At 54.9% G+C, this 17333-nt stretch overlaps 1 protein-coding gene across 1 annotated transcript in view; it reads right to left on the bottom strand.

Moving 5' to 3' along the window:
- The window catches only part of CDH4 (cadherin 4), a 681345-nt gene that overhangs the window by 30113 nt on the left and 633899 nt on the right, over positions 1-17333 (bottom strand). Inside the window, exon 8 of the mRNA XM_033186955.1 lies at positions 9890-10027. Coding sequence (XP_033042846.1) covers positions 9890-10027 — 138 coding nt within the window. The remainder of the gene's footprint in view (positions 1-9889; positions 10028-17333) is intronic.

The following is a 17333-nucleotide window of genomic DNA, read 5'->3' as shown; positions in this document are numbered from 1 at the left end:
GCGGCCACGTGGGAGGGAGCGGGAGGGAAGTTTTGCTCCCCACAGGAAGGTGGTTCCCTCTGTGACACGGGGAGGAGGGACCCTGTTCTTCAGGAGGCTGTGGGGTCAGGTGGGCTGGCACAGGCAGGGCACTCAGTGCAGCACCTGGCACAGGGTCGGTGCCCACCTGCTGCTGTGATGACCAAGGCTAAGGGCGGATTTCTGTGCCTGCAGCCGAGAGACCAGGGGGCACATGGTTCAGACGAAGCTGACTTCTGGCTGGTGGGTGTGAGGACTCCAGCCCAGGCAGGCATTTTGTTAAGAAAGAAGTGGGGGCCGGGCGCGGTGGCTCAAGCCTGTAATCCCAGCACTTTGGGAGGCCGAGACGGGTGGATCGCGAGGTCAGGAGATCGAGACCATCCTGGCTAACACGGCGAAACCCCGTCTCTACTAAAAAATAGAAAAAACTAGCCGGGCGAGTTGGCGGGCGCCTGTAGTCCCAGCTACTCGGGAGGCTGAGGCAGGAGAATGGCGTAAACCCGGGAGGCGGAGCTTGCAGTGAGCTGAGATCCGGCCACTGCACTCCAGCCTGGGCGACTGCGAGACTCCGTCTCAAAAAAAAAAAAAAAAAAAAAAGAAAGAAGTGGGGCAGAGGAGAGAAGGAGGAGGAAGAAGCTGCCAGAGAAGCCCCAGGGAGAGCACTGGGCACACCCTGTCCCACGTCCTACCAGTTCTCAGCAGCTGCCTGGTGATCCCCACACTCCATGACCATGATCTCCAGGTTCCCCGAGGACTGGGAGCCCCATGAGGGAGCCGCAGCCCCTGGCACCCTTGCGCCCCTTCCAGTGAGTCGCCATCGTGCTAATCCTCATGCCCCAAACATCCAATCCCCGGTGGAGGCCCAGACGACAGCTCCCGCCAGCTTGGTGTGGGTGGGGCTATGGGCCCTGCAGCCCACACTCTCGGGACTGCTGCTGTCCCCTGCTGGGGCCAGCCCATAGGACACTGGCTTGGGAGAAGTCCCAGGGGCGGCCAGTCAGACGCCTCCAAAGCACCAAGAGAATCCACATTTGCAAGAGCAGAAATGCAAAACAGCTGGCAGTGGGCAGGAGCAGAGAGGAGAAGCTTGCGGGCCCTCACAAAGGGACAGGCCTGTCCCAGACAGGGGGCTCCTTGGGCTCATGCTGGTAACAACCCCAGGGAAACAGAATGACAGCATTTTGGGAGCAGGAGGCAGAGGGGATTCTATTATTGTTCCCATTTCGCAGGTGATGAAACTGAGGCTCCAGGAGGCAACCTGCCCAAGGTCACCAGTGGTGGAAAGGGGTGCTGAGGCTGCGCTGGCCCCTGGGGGCGCCTCTTGGCCCCACACCCTGCTTGTCTTGAGAGGTCACTTTCATGGTTTTCATTTGGATCAGGGAATTATACATCCGCAAATAAGTAACAATTGCTCATGGTAGAAAAACCGGGAAAACCAAAATTCACAGAAGTAAAATATGTACATTTACTTTTATTTTATTATTATACTTTAAGTTCTGGGGTACATGTGCACAATGTGCAGGTTTGTTACACATGTATACATGTGCCATGTTGATGTGCCACACCCATTAACTCATCATTTACATTAGATATATCTCCTAACACTATCCCTCCCCCCTCCCCCCTCCCCACGACAGGCCCCAGTGTGTGATGTTCCCCACCCTGTGTCCAACTGATCTCATTGTTCATTTCCCACCTATGAGTGAGAACATGCGGTGTTTGGTTTTCTGTTCTTGCGATAGTTTGCTGAGAATGATGGTTCCCAGCTGCATCCATGTCCCCACAAAGGACACGAACTCATCTTTTTTTATGGCTGCATAGTATTCCATGGTGTATATGTGCCACATTTTCTTAATCCAGTCTGTCACTGATGGACATTTGGGTTGATTCCAAGTCTTTGCTATTGTGAATAGTGCTGCAATAAACATACGTGTGCATGTGTCTTTATAGCAGCATGACTTATAATCCTTTGGGTATATCCCCAGTAGTGGGATGGCTGGGTCAAATGGTATTTCTAGTTCTAGATCCTTGAGGAATCACCACACTGTCTTCCACAATGGTTGAACTAGTTTACAGTCCCACCAACAGTGTAAAAGTGTTCCTATTTCTCCACATCCTCTCCAGCACCTGTTGTTTCCTGACTTTTTAATGATTGCCATTCTAACTGGTGTGAGATGGTATCTCATTGTAATCCCAGCTCGTGAGTAACTGGGATTACAGGCACCTGTCATCATGCCTAGCTAAGTTTTGTATTTTGTAGAGATGGGGTTTCACCATGTTGGCCAGGCTGGTCTTGAACTCCTGACTTCAGGTGATCTGCCCGCCTCAGCCTCCGAAAGTGTTGGGATTACAGGAGTGAGCCACTGTGCCTGGCCTTACAGATTTTAAATATGTAGATTAACCTCTGAGGAGCAGGGGCTGTGACTGCTTTGGTTTTCGCTGTAGCTGTCCTGCACCCTGGCATAGGAAGTGCCCAGTGCAGGGTGAAATGAATTAATGCATGAATTAATGCAGGTCTCTGTGGCTGGTGAAGGGCAGAGTGAGGCTGCTCCTCCTCTAATGGAGGCCCCTGGGGTCCTGGTTTCAGAGGCCCAGGCTTGACCTTTTCTGCCTCTGCATTGCTCAACCATTTGTGCTGCCTGACCTGCTCTGAAAACAGCCGTCCGCAACGCATCCATGCCCGCCGGGGACCCGCCTTTCGTGACTCTGGAACTCCAAAGACTGAACACGTCATGGTTTGAATTTCCATCAGTTGCTGGAAGCCAGAAGGTGCCCCCGGCTCCAGGCCGCTCCTCAGGTGTGACACGCAGGATGGCGTCTTGGTGATTTGCTGCTGTACTTAATTTCTGTCTGTCCCTCCCACATCCAGTTTCCCGGCAAAAGACTAGTGGCAGTGACTCAATATCTCATAAAGACGAGCCACGGCCGACTGCGAACTTTGCTCCCTCGTCTGATGGACAGTAGTGCCATTGAGGCCCAGTTTTGTCTCCTGGAAGGCTCAGGACCTCCTTTCACCTCTTCCCATGGAGCAGGTCTGAATGAGCAGAAACAGGACTCTGCCGCTGCCCTCGTCACCCCAGCTCCATGGGCCAGTGTAGGATCAGCGCTTTCATGGAGGTGCTGCTTGCTCAGAAGCGTCTGGCTGGTCCTAATGAGGCCTTGGCGTTCCCAGCCACCTGGCGTTGGGTGCTGCTTCTTCCGGCCGGAGCCTGGTGTGGACAAGGGCATCTAACTGGAGGGAAGTGCCCGAGCCTGGTGTGGACAAGGGCATCTAACTGAAGGGAAGTGCCCAAGCCTGGTGCTTGTGCCCAGCCGGAGCTCAGCGGATCCATCACTGTGACGAGCACAGCTGAGTGCCGGCCCTGACGCCTCCTATCCGGCTGGGGTGTGGTCTGTGGCGCCCCCCACGGGGCTGGGAGCCACCTGGGGACATAGCCGGCCGCAGTTCCTCCGTTCTGTGATTGCTTGCATTGGAAAATCGATAGTGTAAACCTACAAACCACAGCTCCTTTGGATGTTACAATGTCATTGGTTTTTGGAATTTAGTTTTCTATTCAGTAAAACTGATGATTTCTGCTGAGTTCTGAGTTCACAAATCAGAATTGTTGGATCCGTGGCTCTTGTGACCAGAAGGAAGTTGCAGGCGGTTTTTCTTCTTCCTCCTCCTCCTCCTCCTCTTTCCTTTACAGACAGGAGCTTTGGGGGCAGCGGGGGGCGGGGGGAGGAGGGGATGCGGCAGAGCCCGCTTGCCTGAGCCTCTGCTCCTGCCTTGCAGCGCTGCTATGAGGACAAATAAATAGTGCACAAAAACGTGCTCCCTGCAACGCCCGCTTGAGGGAAAGGACCAGCCATTTAGCTCAAAATTAACTTGAACCCCCTTTTGGGCTTTTGGGTCCATAGACCAGGTTGGCTTTCTCCCTTCCCAGAAAGGACACAGAGGTTGACCCATCTTCTTACCCCAGACTGGAGCACAACTGCAGGCAGCTCCTGTCAGCAGCCTGTCTGTGCCAGGGTGAGGGACACAATTGCTATCAATCATCATTATTAATCATACAACAGCCACAGTGGCCATATTATTGCTGTTCTACTCATTGGGTCTTTCTTTGAGTCAGGTACGCTGCCAAGGGACTGATATCTGGGAACATTTGGTCTTCACACACCCATCAGGCAGGAACAGATGAGGAAACGGAGGCACAGAAGACTCTGCAACTTGCCCAAGGTCAACAACTGGTCAGTTGTGGAGCCAGGCTTGAAGCTGTGGAGTCTGGCCCAGCGCCTACCCCCAGCCCCTGGGTCCCACCTCTTCCCTGCAGCTTGGACAGGCGGGTCCAGGGAGGCCTGAGAGACTGGCGGGAGCACTGCGGCTGGAAGGACTGAAGTCTTGACCCCAGGCCGAGGGACCCCAGGTTTCTGTGTGTCCTGGCCTTAGGGTTGTCCTTCCCAGTCCGTGGCTCCCCCATGTCTCTGGACCGATGTCCTGTTGGTCCCTGCCCCAGGATGGGCCCAGACTTGGGCTCTCAGACGTGCCCCCTCTGCAGCCGTCTCTAGGAAGCTGTTCCTGGCGGGAGGAGCAAGGAGTGGGGAGGTGATGTCGGGCAGGCGGGAGCTCCTGGTCCCTGTGGCCACCACCTCTGTGCTCGGAAAAGCTGGCTCTGATTAATTATTTATGGCCGAGGCTTGCACAGAACACCCAAGCATAATTAAGGGCACTGAGTCCATTCTGATTTTCAGATGCCCGATTCTTGTGCTCAGGACTCACGCTGAATCTTCTGCAGAAGTCAGGGACTCCCAGGGCTTGGCCAGGGTGGGCGTGCAGCCAGGCGTGAGGGGCCGGGGATCTGTGGGTGAGAGCTGCCCCGGGCCAGCCCAGCCAGTCCCCCTGCCGAGGCTGGCCAGTAGTCCCTCTACCCTGCAGAGCTGGGGCTGCCCCTCCTCCCGGTCAGGAGGGTCACTTCCGAGGAGGGACTGCAGGACACATCCTCAGGCGGCTTGGGGTGGGAACTTCCAGAAGGACCTCAAAAACTTGAGGGCCACAGACCCATAGACCCCAGGGCTCCTAAGTTCAGCTGACACCCCTGCCTCTGGCAAAACCATTTTTAACCCCTTTGAGAGAAAAATCTGTATTTCCACATCAACTGTGATAACCAGGCACTGGCTGAGCCAGGCACCTCCTAAATGCTGGGGACCCACTCATCCTGCCCTCGGAGAGCCTGTGGGGAAACCAGCATGACTCCCTTCCCTCTTATTTAAAAAATACTTAACCTGATTTTATTCACACTTGCCTTGTGACGGGGAATAGATCATTCACAAAGACATATATCTTATCATGTATGCATTTTAAATGACAACAATGATATACCTTAATAATTTCTACCTCCCTCTTCTTTTATTTTTGAGACAGAGTCTCGCTCTCTCTCCCAGGCTGGAGTGCAGTGGTGTGATCTCGGCTCACTCTAACCTCTGCCTCCCATGTTCAAGCAATTCTCTGCCTCAGCCTCCTGAGTAGCTGGGATTACAGGTGCATGCCACCACACCTGGCTAATTTTTTTTTTTTTGTATTTTTAGTAGAGACGGGTTTTACATCTTGGCCAGGCTAGTCTTGAACTCCTGACCTCGTGATCCACCTACCTTGACCTCCCAAAGTACTGGGATTACAGGCATGAGCCACCGCACCTGGCCCTCCCTCTTTTACCATTTGGGGAAACTGCGCTGAGAAGGTTTTGGTGACATTGCTACAAGCCCCTCACCTTTGAAAGGCCAAAACGGACAGGACGCCAGGTCTGTTAAAGCTGGAACCGTGTCTGCTCGCCACCCATCTCCATGCCCCTAAGATGGGGGCCTGGGGCACCACCCGTGGCATTTTTAGAGCAGATTTATGTTGCTAAAGTCTTCAACTTCCACATAGATCAGCAGTGCTCCTGATGACACCTTGAGGTGGGATTAATTCTAGGTGGAAAGCGGGGATGAAATCCTGCTGCTCGGCCGGGCGCAGTGGCTCAAGCCTGTAATCCCAGCACTTTGGGAGGCCGAGACGGGCGGATCACGAGGTCAGGAGATCGAGACCATCCTGGCTAACACGGTGAAACCTCATCTCTACTAAAAAATACAAAAAAACTAGCCGGGCGAGGTGGCGGGCGCCTGTAGTCCCAGCTACTTGGGAGGCTGAGGCAGGAGAATGGCGTGAACCCAGGAGGCGGAGCTTACAGTGAGCTGAGATCCGGCCACTGCACTCCAGCCTGGGCAACAGAGTGAGACTCTGTCTCAAAAAAACAAAAACAAAAACAAAACAAAACAAAAAAAGAAATCCTGCTGTTTAGAGAGGCCCAGCGATCTGACCTTGGCTACACAGCTGGCAGGGACCAAGAGCAGGGCCAGTGCTGGGCTTCCTGACTCCAGGGGACCCTCCCTGTGGGCATGTGTGAGGGTCGGGGGGGTGGGCTGGAGGAAGGCCTGTGATGCCAGATCTCCAGGGTCGCCGTGTGCTGGCTGGACCTGTCCCTGAGAGCTTCACGGCAGGACCCATGCATAGGAGGCCTTGGGGCAGGGTTTGAAGCGTGTGTCCTCTGTGGCCACCAGCTTCTAGCACAGCAGACCCCACGCTCACCTGCTGGAGGGAGTGCTGAGGGCCGAGGGTCCCCGCTCAGCCTCACGTGGGCAGTGCAGCCGTGCTCACAGCCGGTGAAGGGAAAATAACTTTTAATTAACATTTAGGACTCCGAACTGGATCATGCAAATCCCCTGCATCTCTGTAGCTTCTGCTGATTGTTCTTGATTAGGCTTGGTAAAAATAGCCTGGCGGCATGCGCAGCAGCGTGGCTGGCCCTCGCCATCCTGCTGGCCCCTTTGCGTGTTCCATCCCACAGTGAGGCATGGACAGTGTCCTGGGGCTCCTGCCTGTCCCTCATCTTCGGAAGGACACACCAAGGGCCATGCTAACCCCGAGTACAGACACCCCTTCCCCATGACCATGTGACCCAGTCGCCTGGAAAAGTCACCCCAGGGTGGAGGGAACCCTCCCTGCCAGGGTCACCCACCCATCATCCACCCACTAGCACGTCACCCCGCCGGCCTGACCAATGCAGCGGACTGCGGGTCCTCTCCCGGCCTGTGTTAGACTGGGAGGTGCCCTGGACAGTGGCTGAGAAGCACCTAGACATATCTGCGTACTCCTCAAGAGGTGCCGTTCCCCTGCCCCGTGATCTGGGGCCTGGGACCTGCCTGAGGCCTCTGGAACCAAGAATGGACAATGGCCCAACTCTGGGAGGTGCACGAGGCTGCAGTAGCCTGTGCTTGGCCATTGGAAAAGCACAGGGGCGTGTCTCTCTAATAAATGCCTTGGGGACCCTCTGCCCCGGTCCCAGGAGGAGCAGCCCCAGGGTGGTGTGGCCGGTCAGCAGTGGTGGTGAGGGTAGCTCAGTGTCGAGGGCTGCTCAGTGCTGGTCAGTGCGGGTGGCTGGTCAGTGCTGGTCAGTACTGGTTGCTGGTCATTTTTGGTCAGTGCTGGTAAATGCTGGAGGCTGGTCAGTGCTGGTGGCTGGTCAGTGCTCATGCTGGTCAGTGCTTGTGGCTGGTCCACTAGGTCTAGAAGGGCCTCTGTCTTGGCTTCCCAGAGTCTCGGGAGGGGTACCAGAGACGAGGGGTAGGGCTTGCAGTGGAATGACGGGATTCTCTGAATTTTGGGATTTAGGACCACAGTTCCCCTTGTTTATCTTCTGCCCCCCAACATCTCAGAGAATCTTCTGCTCCCCAGCATCTCAGAGATCAGGTCATCCCCACCTTTCGTGTCAAGGGGACACAGAGGCAGGAATTCTCCCCTGCAATGTGCTTCAAGTTGCCTTGAGCCAAATGCAGAATTCTGTTGGGGGCTCAGTGTGACTCCCAGGCTGGCCGTTTTTCAGAGGCATGTGCAGGTCAGGGACATCCTGCCGGTTCTCCGTCTTCCTTCACAGGGATGTCGGCTCCAAGAAAGGCAGAGACACCTGCTCCACACAATTTGCGTCACCTTCTCCCCTCCCTCCCTGCCATCACTTCCTTCTCTTTCTTGGAGTCAGGGAGGAAGGACAGCTGGGGCTGCCTGGCCAGCTGTGTGGGTGCAGCCCTGCTGCGCTCTTGGGCCTGGACGTTATTATTCTCCAGGGTCCTGGGGTTAGCAGCTGCTTCCCCTATGCCCAGACTCCCCAGGAGCCTGGCCCTGAGCTTTTCCTGCCCATTGCTCATTGGCCGGAAGACAGCAAATAGAGACTGAAGCCAAGAGAGAGAAGGGGGTGTTTTCCAAACCATCTGAATGCCTTCCTGGCCAATTGTTCATGAGAGCTGTTGCATCCTGGGGCTGCGCCCTGTTAAATGCTCCTCGGGCTCCTGGTTGCCCTGGCCGCTTGCTGCCTGGGACTCACTGCCAGGAGCCTGAGGGAGCGCCTGGAGCATCCCAGCCCTGCCGCAGTGGTGCCAAGCTGGCTTCCTTCGCTGTGATCTGCCATCTTTCCACCAGATGGCGCTGTGTGCTCACGGCCACCTCCGCCTGGTGCAGCTGCGCCCGGGGCCTGGGATGCAGGACACAGGAGGCCCAGATGCAGGACGGGTGCTGTGGTGAGGGGCTCTGGCCTTGAGTTGCCTTCTCAGCAAGCCGGCCTACCCACAGGGAGGAGCGTCTCCCTCCTGACCCCATCCCTGCCCGTCTCCCTCTTAGCCTTCCGCAGCCCAGAGTCCTCATCTGCCACTGGGTTGGTCGGGGTTGGCTGGGATCAGAGGCTGGCTCTGCACCCTGGCCGCACCCTGGGGCCGGAGGGGCAGCTCCACAGATGCAGCTGGTGCTGCCGCTGTCATTGCTATCATGATTGACACACAGCTCTGCGGGGGCCTAGGCCTGGGGGAGAAGGGGGTGATACGGTTGTAGCGGCAGAGAAAACCCTGAGATCCTGGCATCTCGGGGTCATGGCCACTCTGGGAGCCCTCACTGACCCTCCCCTCTGCATGTTGCAGCCTGGTGCCTTAAACCTTCCTAGAGGGGTTCCCAGGGCTGGGCCACGTGCCTGTGATGTCAGCACTGCTATGGGGGCCCAAAATGACAGCTTAGGGACACAGTGTCGCACCCCACGGACCCAGGGAGTCACCACAGAGGGTCCTGGTCGGTGAAAAGGGCAACAGCCAAGGCTGGGACCTCCCCAGATCGCTGGACAGCAGGGAAGTGGGGTCATCGAATGTCTGTCGGCACGGTGGCCTCTGCAGAATTCTAGGGAAGGGTCCCTCCTGGTGGTGCAGCTGCCCTGCTGGAATCCAGAGGAAGTGGGGGCCGCATGCCTTACAGCCCTGTCTCCACCATGTTCCCACCAGAGAGAGTTTGGTCCCCTATGAACTGGGGGCTCGGAACCTCGCAGTGGACTTTCAACAACATTCAGTGAGTGGTCACTCAGGTCTCAAGCAGCTGGTATGGGGCCCAGTCACGACCCCCTTTCTGCCAACAGCAGGCCATAGAGGGTCGGCCAAGTTCCACACACAGGATGGACCTGCCATGCCAACGCCCCATCTGGGCATCCCCCAAGCAGGTCCCACACGCAGGCCTCCCAAAGTGGCAGTGACATCAGCCCAAACAGTACCAGTCAACTCCTCCAGACATCACAGAGATGCCTCCCAGGCGGCAACCGACCTCCGCCACAAGTCCCCTCCCTGGCTGAGCCCTGGCCTCTCCCCTACTGCGCACACCAGGAGTGGAGCCACTCCACACAGCAGTCCTCGCTGCGCAGGGCCTTTCTTACACGCTACCTGCCAAGCATCCATCAGACAGAGCTGCAGAGAGAGAGGGAGCTGCGCCGCACGTCAGTGCATTCCTGCCCCGCACAGGCCATGCATCACTGGGCGGCTTCGAGGGACTCACCGTGCTGGCGGTAAATTCTGGCGGGTTGTCGTTCACATCTGTCACCGTGATGATGGCTGTGGCTGTGTTTGAGAGGCCATAGTTGAGATTTCCTTCCATGTCTGTGGCCTGAACGATGACTGTGTACTGCTGAACTTTCTGGAAGGGAGACACCAGTTGAGAAAGAACAGAAAATCAGTTTGGGTTTTAATTGACAGGGCACTTATGAAAAGAAATCTGTTCACAGGAACGGAGTTCCTGGAGCCGGTTCTCTTTCATCGGGGGCTGTGTGCTGGGCGCAGGGCCTTCTCTGAGCCTCCCGGTTGACACTGTTTATCGGTGTAAGTTTCTCCTCCCCTCGCCATGGCTTAAGGTGCGGCATGAAGAGGCTTGCTTGTGTTTTCGTCTCTGTGGTCCTTCCGTTAATAGGGGTAGATCACGTTTGGTGCCAAGATAGAAGGGAGGAGAACAGGGGAGCCCAGGGGGCACTGGGGTTGCATTCGGTCTGGAAAACCAAGCAGGGACAGTTTGCAAAGGGAGGGATGCCCCACAGATGCGGGTCAGGAGGGACCTCGTTTCTTGATTGTCTACCTTGTCCAGCCGAACTGCAGGTCAGACATTCAGATGGGAAGAAAAGACAAACCCTTTCCCTTCTCTTTGCAGATGTGGAGATGCAAGCATGCTTTCTGCTGGAAAACGCAGTCCTGACAGGGCAGTTTACCATGCAGGCGCAGGTGTGAGCTTCAAATGGCAAATAAGGCTTGGTGGGATGAGTGCATTTTATTAGGCATTGAAGGAGTCTCATGGCCTTTCTTCACAGAGCCCTTGCTGGGAGTCCATCAGTGCCAAAATCCCTGAGCTGGCCGAGGTGGCTTTTCCACACCTCTGTTCTGACCCAGAGGCATGAACTTCTGAGGTGGCAGCTGAGGACAAGCTTGTGGGCAGCTCCCTGAGGACAAGCTTGTGGCCAGCTCCCTGCTGGGACCATAGCCCGCCTCTCACCAGTACCATTAGGGGAGGGGATTCTGGGGACCAAAGCAAAAAAGGGACCCTGTGAAAAGCTCTCCAAGTGACAAACAATCCTGAGTCTTGCTTCTCTAAGAGGTTAAGGGAGAAGACCAGTTCCTAGCAGTGTGATTCAGTGAAGCATGCTCAAGCTCCATAAACTGGCTCCATAAGGAATTACCAACAGCAGATGGTCACCAACATTTTCTCTTTCCAACCATTATCCATCCATCTCTCCACCCAGCCACGCACCCCCCAATCCACCATCCCTGCATTCACCCATCCATCCATCTATCCATCCACTCACCTACCTATCCATTTATCCATCCAGTCACCCACCCATCCACTATCCCTCTATCTGCCCCACATCCATCTATCCATCCACCCACTCACCCATCTACCATCCCTGTATTCACGCACCCATCCACTATCCCTCTATTCATGCACCCATCCACCATCCCTCTATTCACTCACCCATCCATCTATCCATCCACCACCCCTCCATTCACTATCCCTCTATTCACCCACCCATCCATCTATCCATCCACCCACCCCTCCATCCACCATCCCTCTATTCACCCACCCATCCATTTATCCTTCCACCCACCCAACCATCCACCATCCCTCTATTCACCCACCCATCCATCTATCCCTCTATTCACCCACCCATCCATGTATCCATCCACTCACCCCTCCATCCACCATCTCTCTATTCACACACCCATCTATCTATCCATCCACTTACCCACCCATCTACCATCCCTCTGTTCACCCATCCATCCATCTATCCCTCTATTCACCCACCCATTCATTTATCCATCCACCCACCAAACCACCATCCCTGTATTCACCCACCCATCCATCTGTCCCTCTATTCACCCACCCATCCATCCATCCACTCACCCCTCCATCCACCATCCCTTTATTCACCCACCCATCCATCTATCCATCCACCCACCCCTCCATCCACCATCTCTCTATTCACACACCTATCCATCTATCCATCCACCCACCCACCCATCTACCATCCCTCTGTTCACCCATCCATCCATCTATCCCTCTATTCACCCACTCATTCATTTATCCATCCACCCACCCAACCACCATCCCTCTATTCACCCACCCATCTATCCCTCTATTCACCCACCACCTATCCATCTACCCACCCCTCCAACCACCATCCCTCTACTCACCCATCCATCCATCTATGCCTCTATTTACCCACCCATTCATTGATCTACCCACCCACCCAACCACCATCCCTCTATTCACCCACCCATCTATCCCTCTATTCACCCACCATCTATCCATCTACCCACCCCTCCAACCACCATCCCTCTACTCACCCATCCATCCATCTATGCCTCTATTTACCCACCCATTCATTGATCTACCCACCCACCCAACCACCATCCTCTATTCACCCACCCATCTATCCCTCTATTCACCACCACCTATCCATCTACCCACCTCTCCAACCACCATCCCTCTACTCACCCATCCATCCATCTATGCCTCTATTTACCCACCCATTCATTGATCTACCCACCCACCCAACCACCATCCCTCTATTCACCCACCCATCCATTTATCCATCCAGCTATCCACCCATACACCCTCCTCCCTCCCTCTTTCTACCTTTCCATCCCTCTGTCTTTCTATTCCTTCCTCCTTCCCTCCAAGACCAGCCAGCCCCAAGCCAAAGTGGCAGCTGATGAGAGATGGATGAATAAGCCCAGCCAAGGATGGAAGGGTTTTCCAGCTGAGCCTAGCCCAAATTGCCAATTTGTGGAATTGTGAGCTAAATAAATAGAAATAAATGGTGGTTGTTTTAGGCTGCTAAGTTTTGGGATCTTTTGTTATGCAGCAAAAACTCCCCGGCGTACACCCAAACCCTTAACATGGCTGCAGCACTCCATGTGTCATGGCTGCTAACCCCTCTGTGGCCTCATCTTGAATCAAGCTCCTCAGCCCCCAGATGTCCTTTCCCACGGAATTCTCTCCTGGCCCTCCAGCCCAGCATGCTGTCAGCTCAGCCTGCTCTTCATCCATGACTCATTCCTGGCTTGCATTTTTACATTTGCTGTGTCCTCCCTTGATGGTTGTCTGTGTCCCTCGCCAGCCTGAGCTCTGGGGGCCATGGCTGTCTCATCCATCACCCACTGTGTCTCCAGGGTCAAATGTGGGCCCAACACAGAGTACATGCCCCATGACAGCAAGTTACTGTTGCCACTGACTGTGGTGACAACAGAAGATCTGAGGAATGACAGAGGGGCCTGGGTGCTCCATGAGGTGTCTGGATGGTCTGTGGACAGCTGTGAGTCACTAAGGGGCATCACATGATCCAACTTATACACGTAGCAAGCGATGGCCTGTGGGCTGAATCTGCCCATCACTGTTATTGTAAATAAAGCTTTATTGGCACATGGCTATGCTCGTTTATTGACACATTATCTACGGCTGCTTTCACACTTGCTAGGCAGAGCCGAGTATCTGCACAGAGACTGTATGCCCCACAAAACCTAAAATATGGACCACCTGGTACTTTACAGAAGACGTTTGCTGACCTTGGGCTCCAATGTCAGGCAGTGTAAGCCACTGCCACCTGGACAGGCCTGAGAGTAAGGCCACAAGCATCTCAGGGAGGGAGGGCTGGGGAGCCAGGGGAGGCTTCCAGGAAGAGGCAGTCACGCTGCCTGAAGGTGACAGGGTGAACTGAGGGCAGGGCTGGGAGTTGCGGTTGGACCTGGGAGGTGGGAACACAGCAGCCAATCAGGCTCAGGGGTGTTCCACATGGCCTCCACCCAAACCAGGATGACTGTGGCCTGGTGACCAGGTCCAGTCTACATGGGGCCAGGGCTCAGTGCAGTGGGGCGCTGGCTCCTGGGCTCCCTAGTGATGATGCAACATGTGCCTCATCACACAGCCCTGACTGTTGTTCTGAGAGCTCTCCCTCAAGGAGGCAGGTGTCAGGGGCCTCTTGGAAGGGCAGGAAACTGCTTCCCGGCCCATGCCTGCATGGCCCCTGCAGGGGATCAGTCACCTGGAGAGAGGGGAGGACTGCAGAACTCAGAGCTCCTGTAGGGCCGAGGAGAGTGGGCTGCTCAGACTCCCTGCAGGAGAGGGTTCCAGGGGAGGCTGTGAGGCTCAGCAGGACAGGGAGGGGCCTGCAGGCTGCAGAGCCGTCAGCAACCTAGGCGTCCTGTATTTGGTGGTCCCCTCTGTAAAATGGAACAGGACCGTGTGCTCTGCTGACCGCACAGCTGTGACTAGTTGCTGAGACAGTGAACAGGAACGTGCAGCCCAAACCAGGTTTTCATTGTTTCTCCCATTGTTGGCTTTCTCCCCTCCCTCAGTACCACAACATTTGCCCCACATGATGCCCTGTTTGCACTGTGCCCCCCACACCTCCTATCCCTGCCCTTCTGTGCTTGTGGCTGTGTTGTCCCTCTCTGTCCTCCCGCTGGTGAGACCCCACTCTTCCTTCCAGAATGAGCTCCCCTTGTGCCTCTGGAACTGATCTTGCCTCCCTCATTAACCCTACAGATGCAGCATGACCTGGACAGCCACAACCCTGCCCACATCTGCTGCAGGTCGGACTCTCCTGGAAGACCCAGAGTGCCCCGAGGACTGAGTCTTGTCCAGCTTTATGTCCAAAGTACCAGGTACAGACCTGGCACACAGTAGGTAATCAGTGTCTGTTGAGGGAACCAAGTTAATGAGTCATGCCTAACAGAGCTGATATTTACCAAGATGAATAGAACTTGGAGTCAAGGAGATACAAACAAATAACAGAAATAGCTTACATTTACTTGGGTGCTACATCCTACTTTGATAGTTTTCTCACAGTAGGTTAACCCTTACCTGCTCCCATTTTTCCTTTCTCCCTCATCCTTCTATCCATCCCCTTACCCACCCATCCATCATTTACCCATCCATCATCTGCACATCCATCATGCATCATCCACCCATCCATCCATTCATAATCCATCCACCCACCTGTCCATCATCCATCATCCACCCTTGCATCCATCATCCATCATCCATCCATCCATCCATCCACTCACCCATCCATCATCCATCTATCCATCCATCATCTGTCCATCCATCATCCATTCATCCATCCACCCATCCATTATCCACCATCCACTGACCCATCCATCATCTATCCATCCATCATCCAACTATCCACTCACTCATTCATCATTGATCCATCCACTCATCCATCACCCATCCATCCATCCACTCATCCATCATTGATCCATTTACCCATCCATCATCCATCATCCACCATCCACTCACTAATCCATCATCCATCCATCATCCACTTACTCATCCATCATTCATCCATCCATCATCCATTCATCCTTCATCCATCCATCACCCACCATCCATCCATCCATCCATCCATCCATCTATCCATCATCCCTCATCCACCATCCACTCACTCATCCATCATCCATCCATCCATCCATCCATCATCCATCCATCATCCATTCATCCATCATCCATTCATCCATCACCCATTCATCCATCACCCATTCATTCATCATCCACCATCCCCCTACCCATCCATCATCCATCATCCACCATCCACCCATCCATCATCCATCCATCCATCCATCCATCCATCCATCCATCCATCCTTTAGAGACACCTCTCCTTATGTCAGGTGGATTACAACCACCCAATAAGGAAGCCGAGGATCTCTCATCCATCCATGAGATAAGGAGACTGAGGGAGGTGAGAGAGGCTTCTCCATGGAAGTGCAAGGGGAGCTGGTTGTGGAAGGAAGGTGGGGGCTCACTAGAGGGAGGAGGGAGTGAGAGCATGAGCTGCAGGCACAGCAGGGCTGGGGCAGGAGGTATGAGGTGCACGGTGCAGAAGAGGGCATTGCTGGGGGCTAATGCGGAGGCTGTGAGGGAGGGGAGAAAACCAACAATGGGGAAAGAAACAATAAAAACCCAGTTTTGACTGCATGTTCCTGTTCACTATTTCAGTGACTGGTGTCACACTGCGTGGTCAGCGGAGCTCATGTTTCTTTACCATTTACAGAGGGGACGACTGAATCCAGTGAGGGCCAGGCAGCCTCATGACCTCCCCAGTGCTACACAGCTGACCAGGGCAGAGCGAGGGGCCGGTCGGGGTCCCTGACACTGGGTTGGTCTACGCTTCTGGCCTTTGTTATGGATGGGATTCGGGCAGCACCAACAATGTCCACAGTGACATCAGCTCGATGCTGGGTCTCCTGAATGTGGGATGGACGTCATAGAAACAGCAGAGCTGGCACCATCCTTGACTGGCTGCTCTTTGCAACCTCAGGGTCAGGATCTGCCTTCTAACTGTGGATCAATGTGTGTCCAGACATTTGCCAGGCCCGAGGCCTTGGACTTCGTGGCACTGCCCACGGCAGAGGTCCCTGCCCCAAGGTTTCTTGCCTCAGGATCCCAGCAGAAAGAAAATGTGCCTTCCTGTCCATCAATACAGAGACCAGCCAGCCCACCTCTGGAAGCTTCTCCAGCCTGGCTGCGTTCTCCTTCACCTGTGAGCTCGCGGCCCTCCCTCGCAGTGGCTGGATGGAGCCTGAAGGCTGGCTCTGCCTCTGGCTAGGACACTGCAGAGATGGGCTGGGGACAGTGCCAGCATCAGTGGACAGGCTTGCCAATGCGAACCCAAATGCCAGGTACCCATGGCACCTTGGCGAGGGGCCGGAATCCTGCCTGCGGAGCCTCATCTCATCCGCGCCCCCTCTATGTGCACCGGCTGTGGCGGTGGCTCCGCGGGGATTGGCTGCATCTCACTTCAGTCCCTGCTCCCCGAGGAAACAGAATTGGGTTTTCTGACAGGGTAGCAGGCAGCCTCGCTGTGGACACTTTCTTCATTTCTCACCCAAGTTTCTCTTGTTCTTTACAAATCCGATTTTCTTCCCCCTCCCAGGACAGATTTGGAAATTGAAGCTGCAGGGGGCTCTCAGCAGCCTCTTTCCTGGGCGCGATGTCCCCCTCAGGCGGTGCCCCACTGCCTGCCTGCACCAGCTTCCCTTGGCCACCCATCCTGCAGTGTGGGGCACCCAGGCTGCTCTCAGCTATGTGTTTATTTGGCTGTGGCCGCCTCCTCCTGCAGCACGGCACCGCCAGAAGGACCAGACTGGAAAACAGGAGACTGACACAGGCCCGCGGGCAAGGGAGGGATCCAAGTGGAGAAGAATGTCAGCCCGTGGAGAAACCGCTGTCATAGACCTGCAGCATGACATTATTCTCCAAGTCTCCATTTCTTCAGTCATCGTATCAGAGCCGGTTCATGGAAGCCACCCCTGGCTGCGGTGCTTTCAATGTATAGGAAAGAAATGTATTCTTTTCTATATATTGAAAATACATAAGGCATTATAGAAACCCAGAGACACGTACAGTGTATTGTACGTGTGTGCACGTGTGTGCGTGCCTGTGTGTGTGTACACACA

The sequence above is a fragment of the Trachypithecus francoisi genome, unplaced genomic scaffold, assembly GCF_009764315.1.
Source record: "Trachypithecus francoisi isolate TF-2019V2 unplaced genomic scaffold, Tfra_2.0 Lachesis_group21, whole genome shotgun sequence".
Lineage (NCBI taxonomy): Eukaryota > Metazoa > Chordata > Mammalia > Primates > Cercopithecidae > Trachypithecus > Trachypithecus francoisi.
The sequence above is the reverse complement of the archived record's forward strand: the minus strand, read 5'-3'. Positions and strand labels throughout refer to the sequence as shown.